At 38.3% G+C, this 23,654-nt stretch overlaps 1 protein-coding gene across 4 annotated transcripts in view; it reads right to left on the reverse strand.

Moving 5' to 3' along the window:
• The window catches only part of arhgef6 (Rac/Cdc42 guanine nucleotide exchange factor (GEF) 6), a 49,691-nt gene that overhangs the window by 19,738 nt on the left and 6,299 nt on the right, over positions 1 to 23,654 (reverse strand). For all 4 annotated transcript variants that reach the window (XR_013818198.1, XM_079839145.1, XM_079839144.1 and 1 more), the window contains exons 4-9: positions 13,081 to 13,202; positions 4,819 to 5,023; positions 4,659 to 4,729; positions 4,461 to 4,555; positions 4,231 to 4,326; positions 3,869 to 3,991 (exon numbers count right to left, since the gene is read on the reverse strand). Coding sequence is in view for 3 of the 4 variants with exons in the window: in XM_079839145.1 (XP_079695271.1) it covers positions 3,869 to 3,991; positions 4,231 to 4,326; positions 4,461 to 4,555; positions 4,659 to 4,729; positions 4,819 to 5,023; positions 13,081 to 13,202 (712 nt within the window). In the remaining variant the exon portion in view is untranslated. The remainder of the gene's footprint in view (positions 1 to 3,868; positions 3,992 to 4,230; positions 4,327 to 4,460; positions 4,556 to 4,658; positions 4,730 to 4,818; positions 5,024 to 13,080; positions 13,203 to 23,654) is intronic.

Consider the following 23,654-nt stretch of genomic DNA (forward strand, 5'->3'; position numbering starts at 1 on the left):
AGAAACTGCTAAGCACTTAACAGAAAACATTTATTGGAGGATTCTGCACCAAATGTGACTTTTGGGGGTTGAATAATTTTGAACACGAATGTTTAGAGCCAATAAGATTTCTCATTTCTCATCAACTTCTCATCAGAATCACTCAAATGTGTATTAATAAACTTTCTACAATAGTTTACTGATGCCTTTGTTAAACTGTTTTCATAAAACTTTGTTCTTGGCAGTAAAATGTCTCGCAGGTCAAGGGGGTTGAATCATTTCAATATGCTCTAAAAAGTCATTTTAAAACTTCGACTTTAACTTAGTTTTAAAATGTATGTTTTTGCATGATAAAATAACACTGTCAAATAATTGAGGTTTAATCGATTTGCAATCATGTCAATGCATTCTCATATAAACATAAAACAAATGTTTTGGAGAAGGTGACAATGTGTGCGAATCATCTGAACACATGCCTTGAGTACATGATCAAACAATGGAAAATGCTGCAACAATGCTGCAGAGTGATATGCGAGTGAGCAAACAATCAAAAGTGTCTTCTGCCTCCATCAGCATAACCACAGCTATAGATATCCTGTTGGGTTAGTGCTGTTTCCTGTGTGTATGAGGCATGCCGTTTCACTCTCTCCTTCTGTCGTGGAGCATTCGAAGATGGAAGAAGAAAACTGACAGAAACCTTATTGTAGTTCATCATACAGGAAGTGTGTAAAATGTGGCTCAGGCATTTCTGAATACTTGTGAAGTTTACAAGTACAAACCAATAAAAAACACCTCGAAATGGAAATAGGCCAGCAGTGTTAAATGTAAAGGCAGAAGGGAGATTTGCTTGTTTAGTCACTCAGCTCAATGAGATGTAGGAGAATCAAAGCCTTGTAGTGACACCTGGTGGTTCATCTTTATACTTCGGAAAACATTGTACTGTGTACCGACAAATAAAAGCAGTGTAATTTCTGTGACACAAGCATCAAACAGAGAATTATTTGGTAAGTGCCATAGAGCCAGAGTTTTAATCTGTGATAGGTGGAAGTATTTAAACAAAAAAAAGAAAAAAAAAACAATTACACACTTGAGATGAATAAATATACATGTGAAATTCTGATTGGAGACAAAATATTTTGCAGCTTTTTTCAGTATCAATAATTTTATGTGTTGAAAAGTCAATCAACATATAAAAATAACAAGAACACATCTCATTAGATCTTGTGTGTCAAACAAGCAGTTCGGTTCGGTTGGATATCACGATGCACTGCATCCTCATGTATATAATTTTGTCAGTCAGTTATATGAACTGAACCTTTAATTGTACCTGCTCAAAGAAAACACGCTTCTTGAACGTATCAAACAAAACTCAAGTCTGGGCACAGAAGACAACAGGAGCAATTAGGACAAATACACAATATACTAAAAAGAAGTGGTCTGGGCCGCATTACAGTGAAAGCTAAAGTCTAAATGCATCTGGTTGTTGAAACATTTTACTCCTCCCAACAATGCTAAAAAAGAAACGTCTGAGAGCGTTATGGGCAATATGACATGTTATAACCAGATATGACAGCGCTACTGAAGCACGCATCAATGCAGACGAGCAGCTGTATCTCTTCATCAAGCCAGCACACAAATTACCGCAAATAAAACCGAAAGCAAGTCGCAGGTGCTCAGCATACAATCATATTCATTAAAAGTAAAGAAACTGAATGATCTTACCAGTGCTGTTGGCGCGCTCGCTCATATTATGGCCTTTGATTTTGAAATTTGATAAATAAAATGCAGCTCATATCTGTTGTTTACGGTGACGTTAACTCCATTAAATCTGCATATAGTGCGGGAATTGGAGATTGGATTTAGGTCCGTTTTGCGGAGAGATACATTTGTGAGACCAAATGTAAATTAAATCGTTTTGATAAATCTGTAAAAACACATGAAGTGACCAGGTGTAAACAGGCCCTTTAAGAAATCTACCATTGATTTAATTTGATCCATTTTTGGCTGAGCTGGGTCCACCTTGGCACTGACAGGTGTTAACAGCTCACGATGAAAGCGGCTGACGTGGTGCACATTTTATTTGTGCGTGACATGATTTACACACAGCGCGTGTCTTCTCCAGGTCGTGCTTACCAGGTTGTTCATAAAAGCCGAAATGTGCCCAAATTTTAATTACTCGCACTCGCGTCTCGCCTCCCCCTGCTTTTGTGTGCTACCGCGACAACGCACGTACATGACAAATGACGGCAGAAAAGTGTCAGTACATACAGTATATAATCGGTTATGGTCTATTACTGAACCGATACCGAATCGTCCTCGTCTGCATTGCGATGCATCGAAGAAACGATTAATTTCGACACCCCTAATTGATTAATGTTTATATATGTATAAAAGCCTAAATTATTAGGGTCATGACATGAGAAATCAAATTCTGTACCATTAAAGGGGTCATGAAAAATTGTTATACTGTTGTCTGAGGTCAACTTACTTGGTTTTTACATTCAAAAACATCATAATGAATAAGTAGTAGGCTATTTTCTACCCTGGTTTTGAGACTAGCTCTTGGAACGCTCGGTTTTTATGGGCGTGCCGCATTGAAGACTTGGAAGTAAACGCCCACTGCTATGATTGGATAACAGTTTTGCATATTATAATGAGCTTCGACTCCCCGTTCAGTACACATGGGGAATTGTTGGAAAAATGGCAACCAGAATGATTCGCCCAAGGGGCTCGCAAAATGTCTTTATCAAACAAACACAAGTGATTTATCTCTCATCCACCTGCAATGTTATTTTTATTACTTGGCCGGCCTGATCGGTGGATATAACCGCGAACCGCTTGTCTGGCTATCACCAGACCAAGCTCAATTTAAGATTGAACATTGGTCTGGGGAGTCAGCCATGTATTTTCTAATGCACAAGAGGCGTGATAAACGAGCATAATTCAAATGACTCTGTATGCAATTGGATAGTCCTTCAACCAATCAGACCACAAGAGGCGTGATCAACGGGCAACGACCCATCGCATCGTTTTTTAATCTCATCCTGTCTGCAAATCCAGTCTCTTGTTTACAAACGAATCCACAGTGAAATGAAGCGAACAAACTTCAATGTAATATCTTAGCCACGTGAGCTGGATCTTCATTAAAAATAAAGTTCAACCGCATTATATTGGAATCCGAATTAAGCTTATGCAGCGACTGTGTTCTTCCACAAACAGGCACTGCACACTATTTGTAATCTTCAATGAAATGTTTATTGCTTGGAAGATCTATCTTTTCTATCTATCTTATCTTTTAAGATCTAGTTTTGTAACCGTGTGTAATGGAGAGTTTGAAAAGAAACTGTAGCTGTATTAGATCTGACAGCAGCTACATTGCAAAGCGCAAAATAAACAATTTCAGAATGCTTTGTCTGTAAATAACTGTTTTATAATGTTTTCAAAAGACTCATGTGCAAAAGTGAGGGGGCATTGACACTTTTTTCTATGCAATGACGTTAGCCAATCATAACAGTGGCTGTTTACTGAGTATTAAAGAAGCCGCACCTTAAAAACAGTTCACAGGTTATATAAATAATAATTTTTGCAAATATATAATACATTATTAAGATAAGTGAACCTCCAGAAAAATATTAAATTAATAATAAATCCTTGTCATGACCCATTTAAATCTGTTCATCATATAAATTAATCAATATTCACTTCAACTTATTTTACAAATTCTTCATGAACTTTCTCAAGTTTTGGTGTAATGGACTTTCAAGGCAGGAAAAAATATACGTTTCAAAGATTAACAAAAGTCTTATGGGGTTTAGAAAGACCTAAACTAACTCTTCAACAAAAAACACAAACACTGATGACAATTATGAGTCACTGAGTGGACACTGACCTGTGATCAGTCAGCACACACACTGCAGAGGGATGGCTGGAGCAATAGGACAAGTACAGTGTTCTGATCTGACACATCAGGTTTAGGTAACAGCCGCCAATCCGCTGCTGGCCCTCTGGCATCCTATAAGGCAAAAATAAATATTTCAGCCTGGATAATTATTTTCTTACACACATTATACATAAACTTTTATTTAATGTCAAATACCCATGGTTTTGAAATCACAGATGTGGACACATTATAAATACATAGACATAAAGCCACCACAAGATGGCACTGTAACAATCAGGTTATGACTTCTATAGAAAGCAGAGAATTTGAGTTTTCAATATGCTCTATAAACACTGAAATACAGCTCTTACTTGGAGCACTCCTCTAAGGCAAGACACAGTCCCTGTTGGAAAGAGAGGACATCTTCTAAATTCCCATTCAGACTGGAGCAGTCCACACTAGAGAGCCTGCAGAGAGAGCACACAGAAGAGTCATTGTGTGCATGGGTTTTCATTGACTGACCCAGCTCCCTAAAATGTCAATCGACTTTGATATCAAAAGGGTCCCCGATGCCATGGTAACGTCTGTGTTTTGCTCTTACTTGTCGCTGGCCTGTAAAGGCCGCAGGTAGCAGCCAAGTACCGTCTGCAGTTCTTTGACAAACTCTCTCTCATGCTCCAAGATGTCTTGCACCACCTAAGAAACAAACAAAGCATTCAAATAAGAACTTTTATTTTATTACTTTATTAAGAATTTACATGCCCATTTGGCATTTATTCGTACATTAAAAAGAACTCACCACATTGTAATAATTTTTAGTCAGCTGAGGAATGTCAAATCCCTTTATAGATTTCGGAGATGTTGGTTTCTCTAGGGAAAAATAGAGTTTTGTTCAATTATGTTGCTAGGACAAATTGTTTCTAACAATGCTAAGATATAAGAGAATATCTTGGACTCACCACATGGCTTGATCTCTCGGACATAGTTGCTAGGGAACCAGCCAGTTTTGCCATTAAGGTTTCCCTCCCACCATCCACCTTCCTCTTGGCGTGTAACATGGATCAGCTCGCCCTTGTTGAAAGACAGCTCGTCCTCATTGTTCTGCTTGAAATTGAAGCGTGCCTTTACCACCAGCTGCCCGCCGCCTCCATTCTCCGACATATCCTGGACACAAGAGCAACAGGTGAAAAATTTCAGTATGCAGTCCACTGGGGCACAAACTATTTATTCATCCCAAATTTTACACTGATGGTTTACAAACTATACATACTCATACATATAGGGGTGTAACGCTATATCGTTATATTGATATATCGCAATATAAAAACTCTATATGCATCAGTGATGTAAACAGATAGGTAGTGCAATATAGTGTTTTATCCAAGACTGTATTTATATGGTATAGTTCACCTAAAAATTATAATTATGCCATGTACTCACACTCATGTCGCTTGAAACATATTTTTTGTTTGTAAGATGAACAATAATCTAAGATTTTTTTATGAAACCTGAGATTTCTTGATTTCTGTCTCCATTTAAAGTCCATTCCCTTAAAACTTAATCCCAAAAAGGCATCCCAAAGATCCCAAAAAAGGCAAATTAAAAATAATCGAGCGGTTTAATCCAAGTCATCTGAAGAAACACGATCACTTTATATGATCAACAGATTTACTGATCAATGCACATTTTGTAGTATGACATAGACGTTCAAATAAGAACGACATGAGAGTGAGTAAATTAAGTCATAACATTACATTTTAAAGTTCGGGAATGATTGTTTTAACACACTTTGCTATTAGCATGGTGATTGATTGCATTGATCATCTGAGGTGCATGTATAATAACGTAATGGGGGATATTTTTGGGTCCTGATAATGCCAAATGTCTGATTTTACCAGTCAAAAGGGCCAACATCATTTTAAATACATGTAGTCATTGACACTTTTTTAGCCCTGATGAAGGCCTGTGTGCAAAAATGCGTTGGTGAAATAAATAGCATTTCTTCAGTCACACTGTGCTTATTTTGACCTCTCATCTTCACAAGTGTTGCTGGTTTTGCACCTTCCATGCACCTAGTTGATTTTGTGAAGTTGCACCAGATTAACCATACATCAATCAGTAACAGAGTGCAAGCATATGTGTAATAACATAATTTTGTATTTTTAGCTTCAGAATCATGCATATTTTTATTCCTGTGCCCTGTGCATTGGAAACCAGAAACAAGTCTAAGCCTATTTAGGTCCACCGATTTTGTAATAGCAAATTTAGCATTTTAAATCACCAGTACATTTTGCACAAGATAGTACTGTATTGAGACTTCACTATTGTGAATTGTATCGCTGCACCCCTACATGCTTACTATTATTTTAAATTACACCATTTTAAAAGGTGTCCTATTATGCTCATTTACATGTTTATAATTGTATTTATGGGGTCTACTAGAACCTTTACATTTACATAATTTAATGATCAATAAAACTAATTAAAAAAACAAAGGTTTTAGTTTAGGTTTCTTTAAAGGGTAACTAAACCCCTGTTCAACTTTACAGCCCAACTCCACCCACTGGCAATATTTAAAAAATGCTGGAAAAGTGGGCCGAGCTCAGAGGGGACAAACCGAGGGCGGGGGGCTTGCACCGGAGACCCGCAGTGACGGATTGATTGACAGCCGTCTTAACTCCCGACAATGCTAGCGAAGCAGCAGCGCAAGAGAGAATGGAACCACTGACCTAATCTGATCGGTGGATATAACCGCGTACCGCTTGTCTGGCTATCACCAGACCAAGCTCAGTTTAAGATTGAACATTGGTCTGGGGAGTCAGCCATGTATTTTCTAATGCACAAAAGGCGTGATAAACGAGCATAATTGAAATGACTCCGTATGCAATTGGATAGTCCTTCAACCAATCAGACCACAAGTGGCGTGATCAACGGGCAACGACCCATCGCATCGTTTTTTAATCTCATCCCGTCTGCAAATCCAGTCTCTTGTTTACAAACGAATCCACAGTGAAATGAAGCGAACAAACTTCAATGCAATATCTTAGCCACATGAGCTGGATCTTCATTAAAAATAAAGTTCAACCGTATTATATTGGAATCCGAATGAAGCTTATGCAGCGAGTGTGTTCTTCCACAAACAGGCACTGCACACTATTTGTAATCTTCAATGAAATGTTTATTGCTTGGAAGATCTATCTTTTCCCGACGATGCTAGCGAAGCAGCAGCGCAAGAGAGAATGGAACCACTGACCTAATCTATGAACAGTCAAATCCTTATACTGAATGCCACTAAAAATAGACCAGACACATGTGATGTATTTTTATTCAAATTAACTGAATCAATAGGCAGTGCAGGACCAATAAGTTCAAACCTAATAGCTTATTATAAACAGATTTCCTCAAATAAAGTTAGACTATACGCCAGCAAGTTACGGTATTACGGTATATATAATTTACGTTGTTTGTTACTACAGCAACCACTTGCATGTCAGGGTTTGAAAACACGTCTCATGTATGAAAAGTATCTGTACACATGTTGGGCGGCAAACATATTGCAAGAAAAGCCTGACGTGTACTGACAACTGCATTATTTAAACCCGCATTTTCTTCATTAGAATGTTAATAGCAAGTGTCAATTAAGTTTTATTCATAATGTTTCTACTTCTTGTAACATGAGAGTTCATACTGGGGTGAAGTCGTTCTCATCATATGTTGTGATTGGGGAAAACATTTCTTAGGGCGTGGTGAGCTCGTGCCAGGGGTGTGGGTAGTGAGACAGCGTCCAATAGGAAAATTCTTCTGCGCTAGCCACCGTTCAACCTTAAGAGGGCAGCACTCAGACATTTTTACACCGTACACTCACCTAAAGGATTATTAGGAACACCATACTAATACTGTGTTTGACCCCCTTTCGCCTTCAGAACTGCCTTAAAGGGTTAGTTCACCCAAAAATGAAAATTATGTCATTAATTACTCACCCTCATGTCGTTGGACACCCGTAAGTCCTCCGTTCATATTCGGAACACAAATGAAGATATTTTAGTTGAAAGCTGATGGCTGAGAAAGGCTTCAGACAGGCCTCCATTGGCATTCAGTACATTGACACTTCCAAGATCCATGAAAGGCACTTAAAACGTCGTTACAAAGTCTATCTCACCACAGTGGCTCTACAATAATCTTATGATGCGACGACAATAGTTTTTGTGTGCAAAAATAATCAAAATAACACCTTTATCCAACTTGTTCTCGACTTCCGTGTATGCCTCCACGATGCATGCGCGAGAATATGACGCAGATCCGGCGTTCGGACACATGACCCAGAAGCGATTTGTTTACGAGCAGAGGAAGACGCGCGTGTCTAAGCTGTTGGATTCTACATTGATCGTGCTTTAGGTCTCGGCGTAGTGCTCAAAATGGGGCTTAAGTGTGTATTTCATGGATTCCCGAACACCGGCGCTACGTCATATTCTCGCGCATGCGTCGTGGAGGCATACACGGAAGTCGAGAACAAGTTGGAAAAAGGTGTTATTTTGATTTTTTTTTGTGCACAAAAACTATTGTCGTCGCATTGTAAGATTATTGTAGAGCCACTGTGGTGAGATAGACTTTGTAACGACGTTTTAAGTGCCTTTCATGGATCTTGGAAGTGTCAATGTACTGAATGCCAATGGAGGCCTGTCTGAAGCCTTTCTCAGCCATCAGCTTTCAACTAAAATATCTTCATTTGTGTTCCGAATATGAACGGAGGTCTTACGGGTGTCCAACGACATGAGGGTGAGTAATTAATGACAGAATTTTCATTTTTGGGTGAACTAACCCTTTAATTCTACGTGGCATTGATTCAACAAGGTGCTGAAAGCATTCTTTAGAAATGTTGGCCCATATTGATAGGATAGCATCTTGCAGTTGATGGAGATTTGTGGGATGCACATCCAGGGCACGAAGCTCCCGTTCCACCACATCCCAAAAATGCTCTATTGGGTTGAGATCTGGTGACTGTGGCCATTTTAGTACAGTGAACTCATTGTCATGTTCAAGAAACCAATTTGAAATGATTTGAGCTTTGTGACATGGTGCATTATCGTGCTGGAAGTAGCCATCAGAGGATGGGTACATGGTGGTCATAAAGGGATGGACATGGTCAGAAACAATGCTCAGGTAGGCCGTGGCATTTAAACGATGCCCAATTGGCCTTTGTAACTTTGCAGACCTTATTATTTATATATTTTGCTGTAGTGTGTCAGTAGGAAATATCAGTTAACATTTCCAAACATTCCCATTGCCATTAATTGTAATAATCCAGTGAGATTTTTGTATGGACAAGGAGTCTGACAACAGCGGTATGCACCACACAGAGATCTGATCTCACCATCATCGAGTCTGTCAGGGAATACATGAAGAAACTTAAAACATCTTTTTTTTTTAAACGTTATACTGTTGTCTGAGGTCAACTTTTGACGTTTGCATGGTTTTTACATTTAAAAACATCATAATGAATAAGTAATAAGCTATTTTCTACCCTGGTTTTGAGCCTAGCTCCTGGAACGCTCGGTTTTTATGGGCGTGCCACAATGAAGATTTAGAAGTAAACGCCCCCTGCTATGATTGGATAAGAGTTTTGCATATCATAATGAGCTTCGGCTCCCCAGTCATTACACGTGAGGAATTGTTTTGAAAACTTCCAATGTAGAAAACCGGCAACTGGAATGATTTGGCCACAGGGCTCGCAAAATGTCTTTTTCAAACAACCACAATGATTTATCTCTCATCCACCCGCAATTAATTGGAAGGTTATTTTTTATTACTTGGCCGGCCCGATATTACGGTGACACATTGCTGCCACATACATATTTTTTCACTCAATTATGTCGTTAAAACAACATTTTTCTTGTTAAAATTACATATTTTCTCCTAATAAGGTCATGTGTTGTATAGTGTATATGTGTATATCCACATTAGAGAATTTATTTTGCCCATGCCTTTGTCACACTTGTTTGAAAAGCAGAAGCAAGCTCAGCGTAAAATAGGCTCATCCACTGCCTGTATCAATGGCAGTGCCCATAGCACTAAATTGTTGTAATTTATTGATATAGCCTACAGTTCAGATATGGTAACAGGTGCCATGGATCACTCATGATTAGCCTCAGTGGCGTAACTTTAACCTAGTAATGACGGACCCCGGTGCAGCCACAAATATCATAACTATCTATAGGCCTACTGTAATTAAGACATATATTCAAGAAATGTATAAAAAACAGAAAGATGCTATAGTTTCAGCCTTACTCAAAGGCCGCGGAAACATGGCCAGTGGGTTCTTTACGCACGTCAGTTAATTCCCGGCGTTCTTGGTTTGCTTCTTATTTATTAAATATACAGGCAATTAGTTGATGAAACCTTGATCAAAATTAAAATACAATTTATAGAAAACGAAATTCACTCAATAAAACAAAACTCAATAAAAATCATGTCTGACCCCACTCCATGTCTCCAGATATATTGCGCGTCTTATAGCCTATCTTACTCATGCAGACGAAAGTGCCCGCATTTTTTCCTTTATGACAGCTGAAACAGCTTACACGTTTTTTTTACCACTTCGTTATTTTGGCTTGGAATTTCGTTTGTTGGAAATATGAAATTAATTTTTCGAAATGCTTTTGAAATTAAAACCTTTGCATTTAATAAACAAAATAATTTTTTTGAAATGAAGACAGCATGCAAAATAATATGTTCCCTTTATCCACGGCATTTGTTGTTATTGTGAGTTTACACAAATAAAAGTAGACCGTTTATAGTTTATAATTATGTCTTGAACTTATCTGTATGGCTAAAAATGTATTGTGATATTATTCCATTGTCATAAAGGAAAAAATGCCAGTGCTTTCATCGGACAGAGGGTTAAAGAACATTTTAAGTGAAATTTGTTTTCTATAAATTGTATTTTAATTTTGATCAAGGTTTCATCTAATTGCCTGTATATTTAATAAATAAGAAGCAAACCAATAACGCCAGGAATGGCCTTTGAGTAATGCTGCGTTAACACCAAATGCAAATTGAGCGTCAAAATCGCGTCTACCGCGTCTAGTTGGACGCTTGAACATTTTGAATCTATAATTTGATGTCTGCCAAATCGTTTTGACTCCAGGGCAAAGAGAAGTTTCATAACTATTTTTTAAGATATTTAAATACATGCAGTGAAGATAATGACCACATTTGTGTGGCTATTAATGTTAAATATCCTATATTTTTTGTGAAAATTAAAAGAGGCAGAGTGGTGTTATGACATTTCTCCTGGAGCGCCTTGAACTCGAGTCTATTTCGCTTCAAATGCTCGATTTATACGCGCGTCCACATTGAATTGGACGCGCGTATAAATCGAGCGTTTGAGGCGAAATAGACAAATGCCGTGGGAACAGATTATTTGGCATGCTGTCTAAATTTCAAAAAATGTATTTTGTTTATTAATGGATTCAAAATGTTCAAGCGTCCACCTAGACGATATTCGCGTTCGGTGTCAACGCAACAGAAGGCTGAAACTAGCGTCTTTCTGTTTTTAATACATTTCTTGAATATATGTCTTAATTACAGTAGGCCTATAGATAGTTATGATATTTGTGACTGCACCGGGGTCCGTCATTACTAGGTTAAAGTTACGCCACTGAGGCTAATCTTGAGTGACCCATGGCACCTGTTACCATATCTGAACTGTAGGCTACATCAATAACTTAAAACAATTTCGTGCTATGGGCACTGCCATTGATACAGGCAGCGGATGAGCCTATTTTACGCTGAGCTTGTCTTGTGACAAAGGCATGGGCTAAATAAATTCTCTAATGTGGATATACATACACATCACTATACAACACGTCCTTATTAGAAAATTAGAAAATATATGTAGTTTTAACAAGAAAATATGTCGTTTTAATGACATACAATCTCGTTATTACGAGAAAAGATGTCGTTAAAACGACATAACATCTCGTTATTACGACATAATTGAGTGGAAAAAAATGATATGCATGTGGCAGCAATGCGTCACATTACGATATAACCGCGAACCGCCAAGTACGTGCATCAGCACTCAGCATTCCGCGATTTTATTTTTCCTTCAAATTACCAGTCAAGAAAGTGAACAATGCACATCAAGAAAAGAATGTTATTTCACTATTTAAGATAGTGCGAGCCCTGGCCCATACATGTCCAAAACTGATCCTGAAGTTTTCAGCTCTGAAACTTACAGGATATACTTATATTAAGATGACGTTTTATATATCAAAAGCTCAAGGGAAAGTTGATTTCTCAATTCATGACCCCTTTAAGTTTCTTCATGTAATCCCAGACAGACTCGATGATGGTGAGATCAGATCTCTGTGTGGAGCATACCGGCTGTTGTCAGACTTCTTGTGCATACAAAAATCTCACTGGATTATTACAATTAATGGCAAAAGTAATGTTTGGAAATCTAAAATGATATTTCCTACTGACACGCTACAGCAAAATATATAAATAACTGGCTTTAAATGTGCACTGTGTACATTTTAGAGGCATCTAGCATTGAGGTTGCAAATTGCAACCGTCCACCGCTCATCCCTCCCTTTCGAAGCACATAGAGAAACTACGGTGGCCGACACAGGACAAAGATGTCGTTGTCTGAGAGAGCAGAGAGTAGCTAGCGCTCTGTAGAGAAGTTTGTCCGTTTAAGGCTCCTGTAGAAACACGGTGGTGCAAAATGGTGATTTCACTGTAAGAGGACCCGCGGTGTATGTAGATAGAAATGGCTCATTCTAAGATAATAAAAACATAACGGTTTATTATGTAAGGTCTTTTTTATACATCACTGAAAACATAGTTATGTATATTATATTGCATTTCTGTCAATCGATCCTCATAAAAACTACACACTGAACCTTTAAATATAAATATAATGCAGAATGTGCTTTAATTGGTCATCATATTGGGGTTAACTGCATCCTTAATAATTTGTTGTGTTTCTTTGCAATATAGTAGAAGTGACCTTAATAAGCTCACCCACATCTTTATTTTCTTACTGATATCTGAATAGCCCTCTAATAAACTAGGTATGAATTTGAAGATTAAACTCATCTATGTTATGTTCCTGTCATTAACTGATTTTTTTATTTTATTTTTTAATTAAAACAAAATATCTTTTTGTTATAAAAGACCAACTCTTATCAGCATTTATGGACTGTTCAGATACTTGCCACTGCTTTTGACTGCCTCCGTAAGGATCTGCTGGGCTTCAAGGTGGGAACAGCTTGTGAAGGAATTGACAGGCTAGGAGGAGAGGCACTGGACTGTGGACATGATCTATTAGGGGTACGGTCTGGATACAAGGAGAAAACAAAAAGAAAACAGGGAATAAAGTTTAGAACAACACCAGTCTGTGTCTGATAGCATTTCTCACTTGAAGAAGAGAGAGCAGTACATATGTGGGTGGTCACTGGATTATAGGTCTACTGATTTGGATATACAGAAAGTCCTGAACAAGGGTGAGACATGCTTACAGTCTATATTTCAATGATACTGTACCGGTATACTCTACATTTCAGTTCAGCATGGTCTGTTAAACTTATAACACTTGGGACGTAAGTGAATGACATGCATAAAATAAGTAGCAGCTTTCATTTTTCATAATGTCTGACATTAAAATGACTTCAAGCCATGATTTAAATTCACACCATATTATGATGTGTATGATATATTGTCACATCACATCATATTAACTTTATACGTCCAAATTTGTTTAACCACAGTTAACATAAACATACACCACTGTGTAAAGTTTGTGGTCATTAAGATTTTTTTAATGAATGTTTCTCAGCAAGGATGCATTCAATTAATCAAAAGTGATAGTAAAGACAGTTATGCAACAAAAGATTTATATTTCAGATAAATGCTGTTGTTTTGAACTTTTTAACATCAAAGTAACCTAAAAAAATGTTTCAAGTTCCACTTAAATCAAGCAGCACAAATGTTTTAAACATTGATAATGTTGAGAATTTCTCTTCTTCTTGAAGGATAGTTTGACATTGAAAACTGGAGTAACAGAGTTATTTTAATATTTCACAATATTACGGTTTGTACTGTATTTTTGGTAAAAAAAAAAAAAAGCAGCCTTGGTGATAGGGCTGCACATTTAATAAAATTTGTAATAGGGATTACAATTACGGATGCCTCAATTATGTAATCGTTCAAAGGCGCAATTACAAAAAAAGAAATCTAGTGTATGCTATGCTTGTATGTTTTTAAACTTATAAAACACAACATGATGGTCAACCCAAATTTTTTGTACAATTCAGTGCATCTGACAAAAACACTTTTCTAGGTTGGATAAATTGACAAAAATATAAATATGCCATTTATTATTGTTTTTTTAAACCTTTTTTTGCATTACATCCGGAGAACATGTCAAAAGGCCTGTCAGACCCTCTAAATGTAGAAAAAAGTCATGCCAGGTCACTCGGTCATCTTTAAATTAAGTGCAATCACTCACTCACCCATTCATAATTCTGTCGTCTCTGTGACGTTAAACCATCAATAGTGCACAGCTCAATGTACTTGCATATGGGTAACAACAAGCAACTGCTGAAAGCAGCCAGAAACATACTTTCTAGTGTAAGATGACAAGTATCAAAGACAAATTAAAAGTTACAGACATAATGTGTGTTCCAGTATACTCAAAGCAAGGCATGAAACATGGTATTTAGTCATAAAACAAACATTGCATATTCACGCCAAATGTTTGCAGACCATGATTGACACATATTAATTTGCTATGAGCAATATGTTGTTCATAAATAGAGGACGATTAGGGATGAGGAGGCATGCAGTATGGTGTGACAGAAGCAAACCGCCAGGTGCCCTGTTTGCTGCACTCTGGGCCCTGACAGATCTCCAGCGCTGCAGGGGCCTCTGGGGTTCTTCACTGACTCATACATCGCTGTTCTCGCCTGCTTCATCTACACAATAAAAGCTCAGCATGTCTGCTGGATTTCACGGCAGGCTCTTTCCGAACACCCACGGCGTACAAACAGTGTGTGTGAACCTGCTCCAATCGTTCCACAGCAAACACAACAGAGAATCCAGATAAAGCCAGGCCAGGGAACGTCTTCTCTATGCCTCGAGCACACTTTAGAGTGAAATCCTCGCTGTTTCATAGAGATCATTTTAACACAAATCCAGTCAAATCGATCTGCCTCCATTTAATCTACCCTCATTAGTGAGTCATTCCTAAGAACTAACACATCTCTTTAATCTTATTTTAATATAGAGTTTGAAAAGCTATTTGAAAGTATTTAAAGGTGGGTCATGTGTAAACAAGATTACATTTTAATATTCTATTAATAAATAAGAGTTGTTTGGAATAATAATTGACTCCGGCTTGTTAAACGGATAACTAGGGCTTATTACTCAAAATGAAAATTCTTAAAAACGGCTCACTGTAACATTGATTCAAACAGGAATGACTTTTCGTGTAATCAGGTTTAGGTTTAGGGTCCAGGGGGCGGAGATGAGTAGGTTTAGGGATATGTAAATTGGGAAGAGTTGGAACTGGAGCCAACCTTGCCCCCTGGATCTGGTGTTCTGCAGTGAGGACCATCTCAATTTAAGTGTTAAGTTTTTTTTTCTCCTGCGTCCTATTTTTCTGTGATCCAGAATGGCAGCAGAGCTGAAAGGTTTGTTTAAGCTGCGCCCTCTACTGTACATGTGTGAATTTGCATTTCCTTCAGCCTTATTATTTCAATTTTGGTGTGAAAGGGTCTTTACATTTGCCCAAAAATAGAACCTTTTTGTTATAAAATAAACAAGCCCAGCCCAGGTGAGAAAATGTAACGTAACAGTACTTTTCTTAAAAAGTAAACAAGTAACGCAATTAGTTACTTTTTAAGGGATTACTTGTCAAAGCAACTTTCCTCAAAACTGATGATTGCTGAAGGATCATGTGACACTGAAGACTAGAGTAATGATGCTGAATATTCAGTTTTCCATCACAGAAATAAAATCCATTTTAAAATAGAAAAGTTATTTTAATTTGTAATAATATTTCACAATATAACGGTTTCAACTGTATTTTTTTAATCAAATAAATGCAGTCTTAAGGCATCTTTACACAGCCGAGTTAAGGCGGCTTTAAAGCAGCTCTGTGTCTGCTTAAAATTCTGAATAAAGACGCAAGGCCGCATAAAAGCAGACTTAAAATATGCCGGGTCTGACCCACCTCAGCCCCTAGTATCAAAGGCGATGCTGAAACGGTTTTGATTTAGTGTAAATTAACGCAAACTTGTGCCGCCCTAAACTACGTCATTGTCATGACAACCGCCTGTCAGAGTCAGCTCAGGCGGCGTGCGAATCAAGAAGCGCGAGACAAAACATATAGGAATAGCTCCATATGTTTTAGGCAAATAAAAAAAAATGTCTATCATTAAAGTAAAAGAGTCCTGTACTCGCATAACAAACCACCAAAATAACAGAGTCGTCGTGTGTAATCTTCCTTTGAAGAGATTGGCAGATCAACGCACAGCAACATTTCCCTCAGATACGGTAACGTAAATGCTTAACCCAGTCGCAGTCACTGTGATTGTGCATTGTTATATTATATTCCAAAAATAATCTCTTTGAGAACGATATTTGCTGATATATCTGCTGTCCTACCTGAAACGTATCATTGTTCATTTGTTCCAAAGTGACTATCTGGCTCTTTAAAAAAACTTTCGACCACTTTTAATCCTGTGGTGATCTACCCGGTGTAATAATTCATAATTTCTTTAAAGCATTTATTCCATCGGTTACAATTTAATAAAACAATTTAAAATAACTATACCGTAGCCTAATAGCCTATCAGTAACGTTACAGAATTATGGCAAACATCAAAGCGCCTATATATAGCACGCAAAGGAAATTAATTTAAAATTTCAGAGAAGCATTAAACGGTATTTGTGCTTCTTTTTGTGATTTTATGCCGCTTCAGATTTGGTTTCTGTGCCACGTTTGCTGTGTAAAGATGCCTTTAGTGAGCAAACTTAATTCAAAAACGTTTTTTAATTTTTTTTATCTTAGTGGCCCCCACAAAATCTCGCTCTATAGCTCTCGCTCTCTCTATCTAGATTTTTTGGTGAACTATGCCTTTAAAGAACCTGACTGTTTTGTGAAGCAGTCCTGTGAGACATGAGGAACATTTTTGCAATTACAAGGAGGACACCCTCTCCTATAAAGTTCAACAGCCACAGGGAACAGTGGGAAACATTTGACAAGGAAGCAAAAACTCAGAATAACTACATGTCTCATGAATTCCGCATGCTTATGCAGATACTGTCAGCCGCCCGGACAGGCCCTACAAAAAGCAACTGTCTGCTGCCTCCAGTAGTTGAGAGCAGCTGCAGCTGAAAGACACAAATGCGGGCACGACCCCAGACAAATCACCTCTTGACGGTTCACAGAGCTAATACAAGAGATCAGTCATCCTCATCCTGAAAAAAATGTGATTTGTACCTCATGTTTACTGCACTCTTCAACTGAATGAAATGGCCTACCGTGCATTTCAACAAGATAAACTTGCACGGGCATGTGATGTGATATCTATCACAATCATTTTCTCAGGCTTCTAAAAATGAACTTGCACTGATAATGGAATTGAAATATGTTTAGAAACAAATCATTATATCTACTTCAAAAAAAACTAAAGCCGCTGATGCTAGTGGGATAAAGGAAGATAGTTGTTGCAACAGGTCCTAAGGGAACATGCAAACCGGAATTGTGCTCATTTCCACAAGCAGTGATTATGGAGTGCCTGCAATCCTGCTTGTAAACAGAGACATTCTTTGTAGTTTATAAGTGACCAGCAGGAGATCATTTTCTAAAAATGTCTTTAACACAAGGCTTGCACACAATGCCTTCTGTTAGACTGTCTGCTCTGCCTAGCAAAACCCTCATAAGTGTTAACACTAGGGATGCTTCGATCGGCATCGGCCGATAATCATATGTTATGACTCGATCGGTACTCACTAAACCTGGCCGATCTTAGGAACTGATCGCAATTTGATGACGTCAGCACGTGAGAACGTACATGACGCATGGGGTAGTAGCGAATATTCAAACGAGAGCTTTGAAGGCCGAAGTGGAGAAGGGTTCCATGTGAACAGCAGTTGAGCAATCATGCGTCAGTCGGTCCTAAGGGATGGGCGAACACCGTTCGGAAGTATCGATATACAGTAGTTTGATACGAGCGCATCTGAAAAATAGCGGAATACGCAGAATGAGCTGATGCAGGGAAAGTGCATGATACAATTTGTCCTAAAAATGACACATGCTTTATATTAGGGGCTTTAAAATAACTTGTAAAATATAGTTAACATGTATAGTTTAAAGCAGCTTGCCCTGTCAGATGCTCTGAGAGATAGGCTACTTGTGCTGACAGAGAGATAGCCTAACGTACATACTTGCTGTGTTTAATGTGTTTGAAATGTGGTGCTTTCCTCAGTGCATAGCTTACATTTCACAGGGATATTCTCCATCTGTAAATGTTAGAAAGTCATGCAAATATGTCCATTTTGCAGTCAGGAGAGGACGAGCCTTCTGCATGTGAATCTCCGCTAAAATTCAGGCTTCCGTGAATGAGCGCCGCCGCGTGCACGCGTGGCAAACAGACGGAGCGCAATAGAACGCAATAATTCTGACTAATACATATTTCTAAAATATTTGTTGTCGGACAATAAATGTGCCATATGTGAAATTTTAAAACTAAAAGTATGTTTATTTCTATGAAAGTGACCATTATAATTGGGTAATCAAATATAGGCTAATATGCTTTTTTAATTTAAATTTTTAGTTTAGTGAATTAAAAAAACTAAATGATTAATTCATGCCTACATTACATTCACTGTATTTGTTTATAGCCTTCAATATCAACATTGTTTTTAGGATATCATTGGGCAGGATGTGATTAACTTATTATTAAAACAAAATACAGTTTTTTTTTTTTAATCCAAATAGAAAAAACCTAGAAAAATACCGGGATATATACCGTGTCACCATTCAACCAAAAAATACAGAGATATGATTTTTTGGCCATATCGCCCAGCCCTATAAAGTATCCTGATATGCATAGTGTTATGCAGAAACCCCATTTTAAAGGCATATTAAAATGTTCACTGTATAATGAATAATTTTTGTGATTATTTAGTACCCTGTTAAAACAATAGTTACATTACATTACATAATTACCATAAAATGTAACAAAATATATAATAAAGGCAACATCTATATATTTTTTTTTATCTGAAAAAAAGGTTAACAGTGATCAGAGAGCTTACAAATCAGTAGCCGCGTTTCCATTACCCTTCAAATTGCACAAATTGAAAATACGCCCAATGGAAATGCGTCAATTTCGCAAAAACTCCCATATATCGCAAAAAAGTTTTTACGCTTGCATGAGGTGGTTTTGAAGGCAATTCGAAAATGGAAATTTTCACAAAACTGCAATGGAAACAGTTTTTTCTCATTTACAGGTCACCTGGTACGGTGACGCATTGCTGCCACATAGGGCCTAAATTTTTTTTTTTCTCCACTCAAGTATGTCATATAACGTGTAGGCCTGTCGCGATTGGTCGATACAATCAACTGCGTCGACGCTGTTAATTAGTCAATGTCAAAAAAATTTGTCAATGGGTACGATATGAAATTGTATTAGTACCGGTACTTTAAAAATGACAGCACTCTAATAAGAGCAGTATTTCTTAATGTGCATCGATGTGTGAAAGCAGGACGTGTGTGTGAGCTCTACTTCCACCGTTCACTAAACAATGGAAGCAGAACAGTCAAATATATACACGCAGCCCAGGAAAAAGAATGCAACAGAAAAGTGCGGCGCGGCCGGGACGTGCTCGTGCGCACATGCCTTTCACAGATCGCGACGATTATTGGGTTTTAATGGTAAAAAAACTGTAAAAATGCACGTCCTAGGCGAGTATTCGGGTAAATGCAGTCGGATATGTCTTTAGTGAACGTATACAGAGTTGAATGAGAAATCGGGTGTTACAATGAATTTGGTCCGTGCCGCTCTTAAAGGGCCGGACCTAATATTCTGTGTGAAGCAGGGCAGGGCCAAGTGAGTTTTTAGGGTTTTTCAACCCTAAAACAATGATAAAACAATGAATAGTAAGTTCTGTCATATTATTCAATTACTTTTACAGTTTTTTGCCATAGTATTGATTCAGTATCGGTATTGAGGTATTTTAGTCTGGTATCGTATCAAAGTCATAATTTTAGTATTGTGACAACAATATTCTATTTAAAAAAAAATTGTTGGTTTACAAATTTGTACCTTTTTACATTTTTACTCTTTTAGTTTTACATTTTGTCTAGGGCTTGTTTACATTTATACTTTTTTTACACTACCGAAGGCCAACGTTAAAAGTTAAATTAAATGTTTTTAAGTAAAATTGTTGAAAATTATTGTGATGAATTAGTCGAAAGATTAAGGGTGCTTTCACACTTGGTTTGATTGCCTGGACCGAACCCGAGTTCGATTGCTCCCCCCACCCCGTGCCCCCACTCCCCCTGTGTTCATATTATATTATTTGAGTCCGAACCGGGGTGCGTTTGCGTCATCAAATCAGCAGCTGTTTACCCGGTTGCATAGTAACGACAGCGAGCGTGAAGGCGGCAAAATGCATAGCGTTGTTCACCTCACTTTTATATTTTAGTTTTTTAACCGTTGGTTTTGTTTTAAAGCTTCAGTACGTAATGGCACTTGCGTCTATATGCCGCAAATGTACTGCAATGCTCTAAAGAGCGCTGAAGACGAGCAGAAATGAGATCAACAGCTCTCTGTTTGCAGTATGTCAGTCATGCTTGTCAGGAAAATGAGTGAAACACACACAAACACACATTTTTATCAAATCATACGTCATTAATAGCGCTTCACTTCCGCGATTTAGTACTATTGCATTCACATCAGCAGCGAACCGTACCGGGGTTCACATGAACCGTACCCCAGACCACCCTTTTTAAACGGACTCTGGTACGGTTCACGGGTGCACACCCGAGTTCGGAAGACCGTGTTCACATCATCCAAACGTACCGAACTCTGACGTCAATCGAACCCGGGTGCGCACCAAAACTGCTAGTGTGAAAGCACCCTAATTGATAAATTAGTCGATAGATTAATCGATATAAAAAGTAGGTAGTGGCAGCCCTAATAACGAGATCTTATGTCGTTAAAATAACACATATTTTCCCCTTATAAGGACAGTGGCGTAACTTTAACCTAGTAATGACGGACCCCGGTGCAGCCACAAATATCATAACTACCTTTAGGCCTATTGTAATTAAGGCATATATTCAAGAAATGTATTAAAACAGAAAGACGCTATAGTTTCAGCCTTAGTCAAAGGCAGAGGAAACAGGCCAGTTAACGCACGTCAATCCATTCCCGACGATTTTGGTTTGTTTCTTATTTATTAAATATACAGGCAAATAGTTGATTAAACATTGATCAAAATTATAATACAATTTATACAAAACAAAATTTATTTTAAAGAAAGACTTTCTAGAAAACAAAATTTAATTAAAGGGGTGGGGAAACACTCAGTTTCAGTCAGTCTCATGTCAATCTTGAGTACCTATAGAGTAGCATTGCATCCTGCATATCTCAGAAAAGTCTTTATTTTTATTATAATTATAAAAGAAAGATGCGCTGTTCCGAGTCTTTCCGAAAAAAGCCGTGCGGCTGGGGGCGTATCGTGTGGGCGGAGCTAAAGAATGTCGAGCGCGCGCCGCTGTTACTGAGTTGAGTGCGTCTGAAAGCTGCGTCATCCCTAAAAGCGGGGAAAAACTTTATTCAACATAAAAAATGGCTTTTAATCAGATACAGCCATACATCTATGATCCGGAATCAGACCCAGAGGTTGAAGTTGAACAGGAGCAGCAGCAAAAACGACTAGAGCAGGACGTCGACTATGTGGTATAAGTTACACTAACTATATAATATGTTTAGCGGCTTGTGTTATTTAGAACACCATATCAAGCGCGAGTGTTACAATGTGTGTGTGTGTGTGTGTGTGTGTGTGTGTGTGTGTGTATGTGTGTGTGTATTTACGCGTGGTTTGTGTAGACGTGATTTGTAGTAAGCGGACTGGTTTTGCGCGTCAGGCTAGTGTTTACATAGAAAGACATGGAATAGTAGCGCATTTGAATGAAGAAGCGCGCTTATTTAGTTCAACATATTTCCCCACTCTTTGTGTATTGTTGTTTGGAGTGCTTTTACAATACACAAACATACACATATAGTGGCCAGCTAAACAAATGTACACACACTATACATCGCATGCTCCATTGATCAATACGTGATCATGTTTGGGCTACTTGATGGGCATAGGCAAAAACAGACATTTGAAGCAGTCAAACCTGCGGTTCCAACGTTGGGACCTTTATCGCTGGGACCGCTCCATCCTTCAGTATTAGGCGATCTGAAAATCCGGCGTCGAACTGGGCCTTGTTTATAAAACAATCGGCACCGAAATGCAGGGAACAGACATAAATATTTGCGCAACTCCGGGAAAGCAAATTCCATCTGTACGAGCCAGCGCTTTGATGGGCGTAGCCTATTTCTCTCTCTCTCTCTCTCTCTCGCTCTCTCTCTCTCTCTCTCTCTCTCTCGCTCTCTCTCTCTCGCTCTCTCTCTCGCTCTCTCTCTCTCTCTCGCTCTCTCTCTCGCTCTCGCTCTCTCTCTCGCTCTCTCTCTCGCTCTCGCTCTCGCTCTCTCTCTCGCTCTCTCTCTCGCTCTCTCTCTCGCTCTCTCTCTCTCTCGCTCTCTCTCTCGCTCTCTCTCTCGCTCTCTCTCTCGCTCTCGCTCTCTCTCTCGCTCTCTCTCTCGCTCTCTCTCTCGCTCTCTCTCTCGCTCTCTCTCTCGCGCGCGCGCGCTCTTCCGGTAGAATTGTCCGTACGGCCCATACAAGGAAATTCCGCCCTGTTGAAGTCAAGCGGACCCATGATCGAAAAAAACTTTCCGAAACTTATGACTAACAGGAAGTACTAATTTTGGCAAAGAAATACTCCCATCAAACGTCCACCTTAGCTTTTGGAACTGTGTCCATGTTTAGCATGGGAATCCAAGTCTTTAACAGTGCAAAAAGATCAGTATGCATGAAACAGCATTTCACCCCCCCTTTAAGTGCTCAAAATGTAGCCATACAGATAAGTACAAGATATATTTATAAACAGTAAACTGTCTACTTTTATTTGTGTACACTCACAATAACAACAAAGGCCGTGGATTCAAAGAACAGATTATTTTGCATGCACTCCACTCCAAACGCTGTCTTAATTTTAAAAAATATATTTAGTTTATTAAACGCAAAGTTTTTAATTTCAAAAGCATTTCTAAATTCAGTTTATATTTCCAACAAACGAAATTCCAAGCCAAAATAACGAAGTGGTAAAAAAACTTACCACCATGTAAATTCAAACATTTCGCTCTTCTGTATGTGGCTGCAATGCGTCACAATAACCTGGCATACGTAAAAGTCTATCATTTGTTACAGATGCCGCAGTATATTTGGACAGAAGACAAGACAGAGTTCTTTATTAAACTCATAAAAGACAATAGAATAGAAAATGCCACAATTTATCAAGACCTCAAAGCCGATAAGAGAGATAAACACCCACAAACACCTCATTTGTGCCGCGAAAGTATAGGGTGCTTTCCTTGCCATCATTGCTTAGATAACACACACTTCTCCTTCCATAAAAAATAATGGCGTGTGGTGGCTAGGACATA

The sequence above is a fragment of the Gobio gobio genome, assembly GCF_949357685.1.
Source record: "Gobio gobio genome assembly, chromosome: 16".
NCBI classification, from domain to species: Eukaryota; Metazoa; Chordata; class Actinopteri; order Cypriniformes; family Gobionidae; genus Gobio; species Gobio gobio.